Below are 15,433 nucleotides of genomic sequence, written 5' to 3'. Positions count from 1 at the left end.
CAGAATCTTCGAAGACCAGCAGAATCGGGCAGTTGGAAGGTGGGGGTGGGGGGGGGGGACAGGTTTTCTGGTTAGACTATATTTCTCTCTAGCTCCTTCTTTAGTAATTTGTTACCTATACATTACATCTACAGTTGAAGTTGGAAGTTTACATACACTCAGGTTGGAGTCATTAAAACTCGTTTTTCAACCACTCCACAAATTTCTTGTTAACAAACTTGTTTTGGCAAGTCAGGACATCTACTTCGTGCATGACACAAGTAATTTTTCCAACAATTGTTTACAGACAGATTATTTCACTGTATCACAATTCCAGTGGGTCAGATGTTTACATACACTAAGTTGACTGTGCCTTTAAACAGCTTGGAAAATTCCAGAAAATTATGTCATGGCTTTAGAAGCTTCTGACAAATGATGTCAATTAGCCTGAGTCAATTGGAGGTGCACCTGTGGATGTATTTCAAGGCCTACCTTCAAACTCAGTGCCTCTGCTTAACATCATGGGAAAATCTAAAGAAATCAGCAAAGACTTCAGAAAAAAATAAATTGTAGACCTCCATAAGTCTGGTTCATCCTTGGGAGCAATTTCCAAACGCCTGAAGGTAGCACGTTCATCTGTACAAACAATAGTACGCAAGTATAAACACCATGGAACCACGCAGCCGTCAATCCGCTCAAGAAGGAGACGCATTCTGTCTCCTAGAGATGAACGTACTTGTGTGAAAAGTGCAAATCAATCCCAGAACAACAGCAAAAGACCTTGTGAAGATGCTGGAGGAAACCGGTACAAAAGTATCTATATCCACAGCAAAACAAGTCCTATATCGACGTAACCGGAAAGGCCGCTCAGCAAGGAAGAAGCCACTGCTCCAAAACCACCATAAAAAAGCCAGACTACAGTTTGCAACTGCACATGGGGACAAAGATCGTACTTTTTGGAGAAATGTCCTCTGGTCTGATGAAACAAGAATAGAACTGTTTGGCCATAATGACCATCGTTATGTTTGGAGGAAAAAGGGGGAGGCTTGCAAGCCGAAGAACACCCCCCCAACTGTGAAACACGGGGGTGGCAGCATCATGTTGTAAGGGTTCTTACAGCAGGAGGGACTGGTGCATTTCAAAATAGATGGCATCATGAAGAGGGAAGAAGGAAAATTATGTAGATATATTGAAGCAACATCTCAAGACATCCGTCAGGAAGTTGAAGCTTGGTCGCAAATGGGTCTTCCAAATGGACAATGACACCAAGCATACTTTCAAAGTTGTAGCAAAATGGCTTAAGGACAACAAAGTCAAGGTATTGGAGTGGCCATCACAAAGCCCTGACCTCAATCCCATAGAACATTTGTGGGCAGAACTGAAAAAGCGTGTGCGAGCAAGGAGACCTACAAACCTTACACCAGCTCTGTCAGGAGGAATGGACCAAAATTCACCCAACTTATTGTGGGAAGCTTGTGGAAGGCTACCTGAAACATTTGACCCAAGTGAAACAATTTGAAGGCAATGCTACCAAATAATAATTGAGTGTATGTAAACTTCTGACCCACTGCGAATGCGATGAAAGAAATAAAAGCTGAAAGAAATCATTCTCTCTACTATTATTCTGACATTTCACATTCTTAAAATAAAGTGGTGATCCTAACTGACCTAAAACAGGGAATTTTTACTTGGATTAAATGTCAGGAATTGTGAARAACTGAGTTTAAATGTATTTGGCTAAGGTGTATGTAAACTTCCGACTTCAACTGTACATAGCGTTGCATTACACACCTAATGAATACATGACCAAAATAAAGATTGGAATAGTTTATATAATGCTTTATATAGCTGTCACATTCCTGTTCTGTGTGCTTTTTGACTGACTAACCTTACCTTAATTGTTAACAAATGCTTCTGTAAATAAGCTTAGAATGTACTGTAGGCCAACAGTACAGCACCGTGTGAAAACATTTGTCTGGATTTCTCTCAAAATGTACTTCCTTATGCTCCCAAATGTTATCGGGGATAGCATATAGCCTAGGCCCACAAGGAAGACTATGTCCGTAGCAGGAAAACATGTAATGGACTTTATTGAAAACATTTAGATGTTTATTAGTGCAGTACTAGGCAGTCTTCCCTCCCTCCTAACAAACGAGGACGATGTTATAATCGCATTAAACCACGGTTAATCCATTTCCATTTAAAATGAACATGCGTCAAAATGTTGGATCTCATTCCATGTTCAAGCCGTCATATTTATCAAAAGAAACGACGTAGCGGTTCTGTCTTGGAAATAAAATACCCTGTACACATCAGTTCTAGTTTGTTGTAGGCTAGCATGTTGAATTTGAAATATGCAACTGCGTTGTAGATTAAATAGGCTACCCGACAAACATTCATATTTAGGCTATAGGAAGTGTTTCAAAAACGAGATACTGTAGCCACATTTATTTCAAACAACGTGATAAAGATACTGACAGCTGTGAGCCGATGTATTGGGGTTRGGATTAAGTTTGACATGGAGGCAGTGGCATATTGAATAAACTCACCTCGCTGACCAAACCCTGCCAATCACTTTCGCTTCTTCTTGAGGAATTCATCTCGTTTGTTTTATGGCAGCCTTTCAATGTTGTCGTTTATCAAGCTTGGAGGTACAGTCAGTATCAAGAGGGAAGCATCACTGTATTTATTCTGCATAGGAAGACATTATGCTATTTCAGTCTACCTCACTTCCGCCTGTCTGTCAGTTGCGTGCGTGCGTGTGAAACGTCAGCAGAGTTGCGCAGCTATCAGGGTCATTAATATGAATATGACTGACCTTTCAGTGTGATCTGTGTCTTCTTTGTTATGCAAATATGCCACATGGAAAGTACATTTTAATGCATTTGTAAACGAAATATTGTGTTTTCCTTTTGCCTCAATGCCCTGCAATGTCGGTCTTAAACATAGGGTGGTGCACTTATCACACTCATCTTGAGGTAAATGCATAGGCTTAAAGGCTATAGCCTACAGAATCAGGTAATGCTCATAGCCTTTGTTAATATATTCAAAGAATATTGACAATATGTTGTTGTTTCACAAAGAAAGGAATATAACAGCATAGGCCTACTTGCCCTCCTCTTACAAAATTGATTGACAACTAATCAAGGAATGGAAGTGGTTTGGAAATTTCCCCACACATTACATTTTCTCTTATTCTCATAACACTGGCTAATACATGTAGCCTACCGATGCACTGATGTCCTCTATTCTTGCAAGCCAGAGATAAATCTGTCACAAAGGCCCAGTGCTGACAAGGCTACACATCTTAACTTTGCCATCTTGGGCACTTTATCATTGCAACACAGACAAATTCTCAGCATTTGTAAGTGCTAGGTATGCTCTACAGAATAATGGAACAAAAACAACAGTGCAGTAGATTTCCTGTCAGATGCTTTAATTCTATTGCATTTTAAATCGACAAATGTTAAATAATAAATGGAGAACAATTATTTCACGAGGATCTTCTTAAAGCCAAATGGAATCTACATTCAATACATTTTCTGTATTTCTAACTTATATACAGTACATAGATAGATGTGTCTGAAAACACCATTTGTTCAGAAACATCAACATTGTACAGAGGTAACATACTGTAGTAGGGCATAGTTAACATGTTGAAGGTAAAGGCAGCAAGGTCATGACACTAGACAAGGAATATATGTGTATTATATAAATGAAGTTCTAGCTAACTGTACTAATGTAGTACAGCATATAATAAAGCATATTAATAAAGAACAGCATTAAATATACAGAAAGATATGTATCATTATCTTGCATAGGAATTCATACTACATTATTGACATTCTGTTTTGCTATTAGCCAGGCACTGTTCCATCATATAGCTGGCCATCATCAATTTCAGTTCCGTTATTCATTATGTTCAGTAAAGGTATAATAGTTGTTAATGTTTAACAGCTAGCTGTAAATACTGTGCAGTTGCTATAATCATATCCCTGATAAGTCACTGTACAAGACCATTGCAGGTATTGGCAGCCATTGTTCATCATGCGGGTTACATTTCACATATTGTCATTGCTTTAATATGAATATTTTGGTTTCAAACTTAACATGGAAATAATTTTACCAATCTATCATTACATTCAATAACAAAATGTTAACAAATGTAAACAAAGAGAAATTCATAGTTTTGCAGAGACTGTCTAAACCATARTTCATTGCAAATGAAAAATACTAATTTAAAACACTATATTCATCTTTCATGAAATAAATAAATAATTTACTACTCATGGCAACGGGTATAAATGTGTCAGAAACAATAATTTGATGGTGTTAGGCACAAATAAAAGCTTTCTAGTTTCACAGGCTTATGTCGACAATAACATGCTCAAAGACCATAGTTTTCCCTTTGAAGCTGGAGGAAAATAAAAAATTACGCCGGTCAGTGGACACCACATTGAAAGAACGTGGAGACTGCACATAGATATCCTTGAACTTGGAGAACATTTTGATCTCCTCATCCCACAAGTAGATCTGTGTGAAGGAGTAATCGCTGCCCAGGGCCAAGTAGTGCCTGTCCTTGAATGAAAACGGCTGGAGGACCATGGCGCCACGAGAAGGCAGGGCCTGCACCTCAGTGAACTGCTTGCTGGTCCACTTGAGGACTTTGGAGTCCCCGATGTAGCACGTCATGGCCAGGTAGAGCTCCTCGTCTACCTGGAAGGCTTTGACCGCCACCACGTCGTCAACGTTTGGGATTTCGCTGTGCAGTTGGAACTTCTGGCTGCTCTTGTTCCACAGGTAAATGACGGGCGCCTGAGAGCGACTGGCCAAGATGAGGTGGGACTTCCCGTCTAGCTCGACGAACTCGGCGTCCGTATCTCGGAACCACTCGTGAAGGAACTGGTAGGAGTAGAAACCGGTCTCGTTCCGGTCCGTTTGGTCGTTCCACTTGTACAGAGTAGATAAGCCTGCCTTGGAGCTGTCCACAATGATGAAGTACCACTCGCCGGCTATTTGGAACACCTCAATGTCATTGGGTTTGGAGATGTTGAAGACCTCAATGGTTTGGAACTTGGTGAACTTGTTTTGTTGATCGTCAAACTTGTAGATGTGGGAGCCGCCAAAGAGTTGAGTCACGATTACCAAGACGTGGTTGTCAATCAGAACAGACTTGCATCCAACAACAGACTTTCCTGGAGTAATATTTAAATAATTAGTAATAGTGAAATTATGAATGAGAACAAAATGAAATAAAATATAGTCAAATTATCAAGTCCTATAAGCTCTACCACTACTCATGTGATGGAATAGTTCACTGATCCAGGCCCAGTCTGATGACCTGGAAATTATTCAGAAAAGAGCATGCTACATCATCCTAGGATGATACTCCAGTTATACTGAGGCACTTCAGACCCTGTCCCTACCCCGGATTCATGAAATAAGGACACAACTCTGCACAGATTTTGTTGTCAGCCTCCTAAAATCTCAATTCAAAGACTGGTTACCCCCCTGACAGTGACAGGCAGGAACACCCGCAGCCAAAACCAACTGACTATACCAAAGTCTAGAACTGAACAGTACAAGAGGTCAACCCCCCTTTGCCTTAATTCGTTGGGGCCGACCTTATATTTCTGCTCATTGATTAAGGAGCCACTTTAAGACGCAGGACATTTTTTATAAAATGTCTTTACTTACACTTTTTATTTTGTTACTCTTATCTTAATATTTTGTATGCTCATGTATTTCAGTTTATATTGACTGCTATGTGAGTGTAATAAAAACTTAAACTTGAAAAGAATGTTTCTCAATATACATTCACACTAGATAAGTTGTTTTAAGGTCCTGGCCAGTCAAATCTGTGATTTCTATTGAATTGTGTGTGGAACAACAAATGTAAACTGAGTGTAAAAAACATTAGGAACACCTTCCTAATATTTGCTCCCGAGTTGCGCAGCGGTCTAAGGCACTGCATCTCAGTGCAAGAGGTATCACTACAGTTTCTGGTTCAAATCCAGGCTGTATCACATCCGGACGTGATTGGGAGTCCCATAGGGTGTCGTCCAGGTTTGCTCGGGGTAGGCCGTCATTGTAAATAAGAATTTGTCCTTAACTGACTTGCCTAGTTAAATAAAAAATTACAATGTTTTTACAAATAAAAAAATATTGAGTTGAGTTTGCCTTAATTCGTTGGGGCCTAAATTAAATTTGTAGGGGCATGGACTATAAGGTGTCGAAAGCATTCCACAGGGAAGCTGGCGCATGTTGACTCCAATGCTTCCCACAGTTGTGTCAAGTTGGCTGGATGTCCTTTGGGTGGTGGACCATTCTTGATACACACGGGAAACTGTTGAGTGTGAAAAACCCAGCAGCGTTGCAGTTCTTGGTACACTCAAACCGGGGCGCCTTGCACCTACTACAATACCCCTTTCAAAGGCACTTAAATATTTTGTCTTGCCCATTCACCCTCTGAATGGTACACATACACAATCCATGTCTCAATTGTGTCAAGGCTTAACAATCTTCTTTAACTTGTCTCCTCCCCTTCATCTACACTAATTGAAGTGGATTTAACAGGTGATATCAATAAGGGATCATAGCTTCACCTGGATTCACCTGGTCAGTCTATGTCATGGAAAGAGCATGGAAATGTTTTGTAAACTCAGTGTATAGTACAACTGAAAAACAAAAAAAATGGATGGTGAGATTTCTAGTATATTTAACTAAACAACAAGGATAGGCCTACATCAATAAAAAAAACACACACACAAAAAACAAAACACAAAAAGAAATCAAACCTGTGATGTTATCGAAAGGCCTGAAATTCATTTCAATGTGGTCCCATTCCATGACCACACAGCTGTTGTAATTGGGGTCAGCCATCGCCACATAAATGTCCTCCTTATGGGAGAAAATGTCAGCCGACAAAGCCTGGGTTGGAATGGACTGATGACGGACAAAGTCTGTGGGGCAGAAAAGGAACACAACATGATGAACATAACACAAAAATGTGTACAGAGGAGAATTTGATATCCACACAAGGCCACAATAATCTGGCAACTCTCCAAATAAGCTACAACAAATTAATAATTAAATATAACTTGAATTCGAAGAATTAAAGCCCCCATTGTCCATATTGGTAATTTTTTGTTAATTATTCAACAGCAAAGTACTGATGATGTCCAATACATTATTACAGAAAGTAAAATGTATTTTACCATGTAAGAGTTAAAAAGGTATTTGTGTTGTTACAAGAAATCTGATCAACTGTTGAACAGACAACATATATGGTGTGAAAGGACTGTGTGTCATGAAATCTTTGTGTATATATGTAAATCAAACATGGTTCATAGTATGTAGAGCTACTACAGTATATGTGTATAGTATTATTACAGTATCACACAGATGTGCCTATAAATAAAATGCATAACTGTATATTTGATTCCCCCTCAACACACACACCAAAAATATAATTCTTAAAAGGAGAAATAATATAAATTGGTTGGGTGTGACATTTATGTTTGACTGGAGTGTGGAGGTGCGCTGGTTAAATTACCCGTGGAGATACACTCGTCTGGCGGGATGGGAAGGTCGTTCAGGCGTTTGCCCTTCATTTCTATGGGACCTGCGCAGTTGACATCCGATACGGTAGCGTTGGTGTTTTTCAGCCACATCATCAGCCACTTGTTCTCACAGTCACACTGAAATATGTTGCCTCTCAAATCCCTAACATGTGACAGAGGATGGATGCAGTAACATAAACGAATCCACCAAAAGATAGAATGTGATCACTTAGTAAAAGGCAAAGCTTAGGGCATTCAGAGTTAAAATAATGGGAACATGTATGCCATCCAGTATCCTCACACTGCAAGAAAATAATGTCTGGACTCTAGGGGATAGTTTCCTGGACACCAATTAAAGGGATAGTTTGGGATTGTGGCAATGAAGCCCTTTATCTACTTCCCTAAAATCAGMTTAACCCTAACCCTAACACTTTTTTCAAAACAACCCCTAGTCCCTTTCCTTAGCCCCTTGTGGGTTTTCAGATTTGATGAAACAGGTAGAGATGTCATCATGTTGATTTCACCTATCCAATCTCTCTTCAGATGGACCTAGGGGAAAGGGGCTGAAGGTTGTCTCTGGACCAGGCGTAACATCCCATACACCTTTTCAAATGCCAAAACAACAACACATTACGGGCAACATTTTGCATGAGCAATTGGCAGTTATGCACAACATTAAATAACGTTTTCAAATTATATTGCACTGCAGATTATAAATGTGGAGTTCTACAATGTTTTTCACAGATATGTGCTCTGTTCTGTGACAAAAATGGCGCCCTATATGCATGCGGGACTAAGCTTGTCCCTAGTAAAAATGTAGTGTGCCATTTGAACAAGGCACTTATTTATTAAACCTACTAAAAACAAAACATTGAGGTATATACACAAATTGACCATTAACTCTTTAAGCACAAGCAGCATTCTGACTGAACTAGCGATTTATTGAACAAGATCACATTGAATATCTGGATATCCAATGAATAATGGTTTTGAATATAATATTGACAATGAGATTAACAGGAAATGGTTGCTATAYKMRTATAGCAACCATTTCCTGTTAATCTCATTGTCAATATTATATTCAAAACCATTATTCATTGGATATCCAGATATTCAATGTGATCTTGTTCAATAAATCGCAAACCACCATTCCCTGATAGCAAGCTTATAGAGGAGCACCGGCAGCCCATCTTCAGTATTCATCCTCCTTACATCGGGCAAAAGGCGGTAGTCTTAAAAGCCTAATAAGAGCGGGTTGCCAACTGTCAATTAGAGTTGTTTGGTGCAGTGTCAGTGCTGCCTCATAGAAACCTGTGGTCCTATAAGTGATTGCTAGCTGGGTTTCTTACTCACAGCTCTAGCAGGGAGTCAAGATCGTGGAAGAGATCCCTTGGCAAAGCCCTCATGTTGTTGTTAGCCAGCGACCTGCGAGAGACAGTGCGGCAGGAGACGGAGAGAAAAATAATGTGTCATCATGGAGAGAGATTCTTGGGTGGAGGATTGAGATGATAGAGATAGTAGAGAATAGAAATTATATAAATGGTAGAGACAATAGAAATGGTAGATATAAGAGATTGATAGATCTGATAGAAATGACAGAGGTGGTACAGAGAGATGATCAGGGAGAGAGAAATGATAAGAGCCGATAGAAATGGTAGAAAGATGGAAGAGATGGTAGAAATAGTACAGATGATAAACATGATAGAAAATAGAGATGGTAGAGATGATAAAGATGGAATAGAATAGAGATCAAGAGACAATAAAGATGGAAGAGATGGCAGAGACAGGGTCTGTCTGAGTTTTAGTGAGGTTTGGACAGGGSGGTTGGGGGGTCAGCAAAAAGTTGATCTATAAACATATAGGCTGAATCTCAAACCGAACACTTTGAGTACTTCGAGCACTTACAAGTCAATAGAGTCAATCTAAAAATGCTAGTACTTGAGTCATTGATGGCTCCACTGCGCCCTTTGGAAGCCTCTTTATTGAGTGCGCATCCAACGCCGACTCGGCGCCCTTGGCAGCAACTTCTTCCAATGAATCCTATCATGTTTCCTAGCAACAACAGTCACTTCTACGCCTCTCTCAAAAATAATGAGAATAAATCAAGATAAATCAAGAAATCTGTAATGAATTTTTAAGTTTAAGTCTAGCTAAGGGGTTTTGTGTATTTCTGAAGTTTGATCATGTACATGATAACTTACTAGCTAAGCCTGAGCCAGTCACTTCACATGAAACGAAAGAAAAGCTAACCAACCAGCTAAGTGCAACACTAAATGAAATTCTCCTTCCACAAGCAAGCTAGCTACCTAGTTAGCTAGGGACTGTTGTAACATCATTTTATCACAATAAACACGTTTTAATGAAGCAGCAAACAGCCTGCTCTGCCCTGAGTCTGTACAGTATTGAGTCTTCTGCTGCTGCGCTTGTGACCGATATACTTGCACATATTTTTTTTTACATCTTTCTCACTGTCTATCCGAGTATGCATCGGTGTCTTCCCCAGGTTCCCAGTACCCATGTTTCATAGAAAGTGAGTCATGGTACAAGACAGATCGCAGGAGACTATGCTCGCAAATGGATTTAGAATTTTGAATATTGCTAAGAGGCAATTGGGACATGGAGTGCGCATTGTCCCAATGCTCCTTTTGGCCAAAACATGAATGATCACTATCGAACACAACACCACTCAATAAAGGACTTAGTGGCCAAGTGTTTGGTTTGAGATTCAGCCATAGCCTATTAGCTACACAATTAGCCGCAACACATTAACTCACATTAACTCAGCACCAGGATTCAAAACTATAATTGAATGCGTACAAAGGGATTTGTAAGCAGAAAAAGTATTTTATGAACAAAAAGTAAACAAATCATTTTTGGGGGGTTGCTGTTTTACAGATAATTTCCTACAATTCTAAATGTTTTGTCATGGGGTGTGGATCCTTTTTTGCAGTTTTAAAGCACCTTTTCTGCAATTCTACACATTTTGCCATGACTTATGCCATGCTAATATGATATCTGAGTGGGAGTGACAAACAAAATCAATGGGGGCCCCCTGGAAGTCAGGGCCCCTGGGCACATGCCCTGAGTGCCGGGTCGGGAATTCGGCCATGATTATTGCAATTTTATATAGCTGGCTAGACTAACTAGACTAATTTAACAATCAAAAATGTTTTAACTGACTTGGGCTAATTGAGTGACTGTCTGTGAGTGACATATAACAAAAGAAAAACTGCTGATTCACAACTAAGTTTCAAAATTGCACCTTGTGTATTCTACTATTCTAACTCTCAACAGTAAGTTGAGACCTTGACTGAGGTCCTAAAAAATCTCTCTCTCTATATACACTACCGTTCAAAAGTTTGGGGTCACTTACAAATRTCCTTGTTTTTGAAAGAAAAGCWAATTTTTTGTCCATTAAAATAACATAAAATTGATCAGAAATACGGTGTAGACATTGTTAATGTTGTAAATGACTATTGTAGCTGGAAACGGCTGATTTTTTAAATGGAATATCTACATAGGCGTACAGAGGCCCATTATCAGCAACTATCACTCCTGTGTTCCAATGGCACGTTGTGTTAGCTAATCCAAGTTTATCATTTTAAAATGCTAATTGATCATTAGAAAACCCTTTTGCAATCATGTTAGCACAGCTGAAAACTGTTGTGCTGATTAAAGAAGTAATAAAACTGTCCTTCTTTAGACTAGTTGAGTATCAGGAGCATCAGCATTTGTGGGTTCGATTACAGGCCAGAAAATGTCCAGAAACAAAGAACTTTCTTCTGAAACTCGTCAGTCTATTCTTGTTCTGAGAAATGAAGGCTATTCCATACGAGAAATTGTCAAGAAACTGAAGATCTCATACAACGCGATGTACTACTCCCATCACAGAACAGAGCAAACTGGCTCTAACCAAAATAGAAAGAGGAGTGGGAGGCCCCGGTGCACAACTGAGCAAGAGGATATGTACATTAGAGTGTCTAGTTTGAGAAACAGACGCCTCACATGTCCTCAACTGGCAGCTTCATTAAATAGTACCCACAAAACACCAGTCTCAACGTCAACAGGGAAGAGGCGACTCCGGGATGCTGGCCTTCTAGGCAGAGTTGCAAAGACAAAGCCATATCTCAGACTGGCCAATAAAAAGAAAAGATTAAGACGGGCAAAAGAACACAGACACTGGACAGAGGAACTCTGCCTAGAAGGCCAGCATCCCAGAGTCGCCTCTTCACTGTTGACGTTGAGACTGGTGTTTTGCGGGTACTATTTCATGAAGCTGCCAGTTGAGGACTTTCCCGCACTTATCAAGAAAATAYGTGGTTATCCCTACTGCCTCTGATCTGACAGACTCACTAAACACAAATGCATAATTTGTAGATTATGTCTGAGTGTAGTAGTGTACCAAGACAGGGTGCCGTCTGCTTTGCTTAATATAAGGAATTTGAAATGATTTACACTTTTCATACGTAAGTATATTTTATCAATTACATTTACTTTTGATACTTAAGTATATTTAGCACCAAATACTTTTAGACTCTTCCTCAAGTAGTATTTTAGTGGGGAACTTTCACTTTTACTTGAGTAACTTTCCATTAAGGTATCTATACTTTTAATCAAGTATGACAATTTGGTGCTTTTTCCACCACTGGTCTTTGTGAGACGCAGAGCAGGTGAATGGATGATCTCCGCATGTGTGGTTCCCACCGTGAAGCATGGAGGAGGAGTTGTGATGGTGTGGGGGTGCTTTGCTAGTGACACTGTCAGTGATTTATTTAGTATTCAAGGTACACTTAACCAGCATGGCTACCACAGCATTCTGCAGCGATACGCCATCCCATCTGGTCTGCGCTTAGTGGGACTATCATTTGTTTTTCAACAGGACAATGACCCAACACACCTCCAGGCTGTGTAAGGGCTATTTGACCAAGAAGGAGAATGATAGAGTGCTGCATCGGATGACATGGCCTTCACAATCACCCGACCTCAACCCAATTGAGATGATTTGGGATGAGTTGGATCACAGAGTGAAGGAACAGCAGCATATGTGGGAACTCCTTCAAGATTGTTTGAAACTAATTCCAGGTGAAGTTGGTTGAGAGAATGCCAAGAGTGAGCAAAGCTGTCATCAAGGCAAAGGGTGGCTACTTTGAATAATCTAAAATACACAATATATTTTTATTTGTTTAACACTTTTTTGGTTACTACATGATTCCATATGTGTTATTTCATTGTTTTGATGTCTTCACTATTATTATACAATGTAGAAAATAGTACAAATAAAGAAAAACCCTTGAATGAATAGGTGTGCCCAAACTTTTGACTTGTACTGTAATTTTTAAAAATTCTAAACAATTACAGAGGTCCGGACCTTGGTGTCTTCATATGCAGTTACAGCTCTGGGTAGAATAGAGATGGTAGAAATGGTATCAGCAGACTTACAAATGAGTCACGTCTCGGAGACCTCTGAGGGCATTTTTGGCGATAGTCTCAATCTTGTTGCCCTCTATGAATCTGTTAATCACAAATGTAATAAATTAAGGGAGTAATGATGTTACTCTAGCTGTCTTTTGAACTTGTTATTCACTTTTAAAAACATCAAATTACTTATTTTACTAAAGCTAACAACTTTTGGTTTTATATGACACAAATTAAGAAAGAATTATGGCGAATTACAGGTATCACATACACTAGTGCTCCATAGGCCACCTTAAAATGTGTTTAGACATTGAAGATTAATTCAGATGTTTGTTAATCATACTTTCTCTGCAAAAACAGTTGACTGGGGAGAGGAAGTCAAATTAGTTTGAACCAAATACTCACAAATATTCAAGATGAGGAAGGCCATAGAATGCATCATCTTTGATGGTGGTCAATGAATTTGAATTGAGAAGCCTGAGAAAATAAGAAAAAAATGATAAGTTTTGGGTCGTATTAGCCAAAATTCCATAGCATATTCCACTTTTAACATTTGGATGGCAAATGTTAAACTTATTAAATATGAAGAAAAAAAATGATTAGCAGCATGGATGCAGTGAGTTGTGTGCGTGTTAGGGCTTGCATGCGTACTCGCGCAGGTGTGTGTGTGGTTTCAAGTGAAGAATTGAAATCATTACTGTAGTAATCATTTTCATGGTTACATCATAATATCCAGTCATTTAGTGAGTGACGGACCTTTTAGTGAGTGACGGACCTTCGATCTGCAAGGCACAATGACCAAACAGACTATCGAAGTCATTGAGATACTGTTCATAAATAAGGCAATTCAGTCTGACACGACTCCCTGCATGTGTCTCTGGCTGATATAGTAATAATTTATGCCATTTAACAGACGCTTTTATCCAAAGCGACTTAGTCATGCATACATCCATTGTACGTTTGGGTAGCACCAGGAATTCAAACCACAGCCCTGATTTAGCAAGCGTCATGCTCTACCAACTGAGCCGTACAGGACCACAGCCTCATCAGAATTGCATTTACAGTTAGTGGTGTAGGCCTGCATTGCTGGATCCATGTATAGGTTACTATAAAAACAAAATATTCTTATGTACTTGCTGAAAATGTAAATTATGTGGCTACGTACAGCAACTGCAGAGATGGCATGAGGGAGAACATGGCCTCTGTGATTTCTGCGAGGGATCCATTTACTATGCTCCTGGTGGAAGATCGACATAATATTGACAATATGAAACCAGCATTAACCTATTAATATGCTTCAGTTGTCTAAATAGTCTGTAACGAGGAAATCATTGACACATATAAAGTGGGTTATTCTACATTTGTAACACTGAAGTCATTACAAACTTCATGTCATTACACAATTCATGCTTGCACGTTTTTCAACATTCCATGTGATAGGCCTACTGTATTTTCCTTTCAACTATGTGTGATGATGAATAAATTGAGGACAATACTCACAGTGAGTTGATGTCATTCGGCATAGTCCGTGGTACACTTGAGGTCCCGACACAGATAATGGTCTCCTTGGAGCACGAGCATCCCGAAGGGCATCGAAAAACCTTTTTAGGTGCAGCTAGACTGGCTTGACCGAGACACAGTATAATCAAATTGATCCATAACCAATGCTTCGAGCCTAACATTTTTTGAAATGTATGACAATGACAGAGAGTGACTTCGATGCAATCCACCTCTATCTCACCGCTCCGTGCCTTGAATACAGCAGTGGACAGAAGAACACCTGACATAAGCAGATTCTGCTGCAGATGCTTCCCGCTAGGCTTCTTAATTTCGCATCCAACGCAATTCAGGAAGATTTCCGGGATTCCAGGCAAACTACGGTCGATTAAAATAATAAAAAAATGTTGATGATAATATCAGTAGTTAGCCTTCTTTCAAAGCTCCAATAGGTGAGAAAGTTGACCCATATGTGCGATAGACTAATGATTTTTGAATTATTGGTATGTGCAGCGGAGAAAGGAGACTGTTTTTTTGTTGTTTGAAAATAGGATTGTAGTGTAGTTATGTTCTCAAATAAATTGTCCCCTTTTTTCCCCAACACATAAACCCACGTGTCCGCCATGGCAATATCTGCTTTTTGTCGGGATACATTTCTCCTTTATAAATAGGCTAAATAGGCTACTGTCCGCAATTATGTTACAGCTCCATGTTTAAACTAAACAATTTGTGCTCTCTCTTGAACAATTTAATACATGTCTCGTGATCTCCAATATCGCGCCCTTATAGATTTGTTTTGTCTGATGCCTGATTACAACTAAATTCATGGGCCATCCTAGTTGTTTAGAATATGGTTGATTTACAGGTGTAGGATTTTAATTTGACCAATAGGCCTATTGTCGCAGAAAAATAAACCTACAGTAGGCCTAACAGGATTTGAAAGTTTAGTCTATAATGTTGCATGAATGGTGGTTAGGCAA

The 15,433-nt window shown here is 39.4% G+C and overlaps 2 protein-coding genes across 3 annotated transcripts in view; both read right to left on the bottom strand.

Moving 5' to 3' along the window:
• LOC111971521 (coiled-coil domain-containing protein 149) overlaps positions 1-2,719 on the bottom strand; it is a 31,295-nt gene extending 28,576 nt beyond the window's left edge. For both annotated transcript variants that reach the window (XM_023998338.1, XM_023998339.1), the window contains exon 1: positions 2,529-2,719. In XM_023998338.1, coding sequence (XP_023854106.1) covers positions 2,529-2,579 — 51 coding nt within the window. In that variant the 5' untranslated portion in view covers positions 2,580-2,719. The remainder of the gene's footprint in view (positions 1-2,528) is intronic.
• A 675-nt stretch (positions 2,720-3,394) lies between these two features.
• LOC111971520 (leucine-rich repeat LGI family member 2) lies at positions 3,395-14,913 on the bottom strand. Its single transcript, XM_023998337.2, has 8 exons — positions 14,457-14,913; positions 14,122-14,193; positions 13,362-13,433; positions 12,981-13,052; positions 8,895-8,966; positions 7,535-7,704; positions 6,777-6,941; positions 3,395-5,174 (listed from the first exon to the last, which is right to left on the bottom strand). Exons 1-8 carry the CDS (start codon positions 14,741-14,743, stop codon positions 4,339-4,341), a joined length of 1,746 nt encoding a protein of 581 aa, XP_023854105.1. The 5' UTR covers positions 14,744-14,913; the 3' UTR covers positions 3,395-4,338.
• Between the last annotated feature and the right edge of the window lie 520 nt (positions 14,914-15,433).

The sequence above is a fragment of the Salvelinus sp. IW2-2015 genome, linkage group LG13 (assembly GCF_002910315.2).
Source record: "Salvelinus sp. IW2-2015 linkage group LG13, ASM291031v2, whole genome shotgun sequence".
NCBI classification, from domain to species: domain Eukaryota; kingdom Metazoa; phylum Chordata; class Actinopteri; order Salmoniformes; family Salmonidae; genus Salvelinus; species Salvelinus sp. IW2-2015.
The sequence above is the reverse complement of the archived record's forward strand: the minus strand, read 5'-3'. Positions and strand labels throughout refer to the sequence as shown.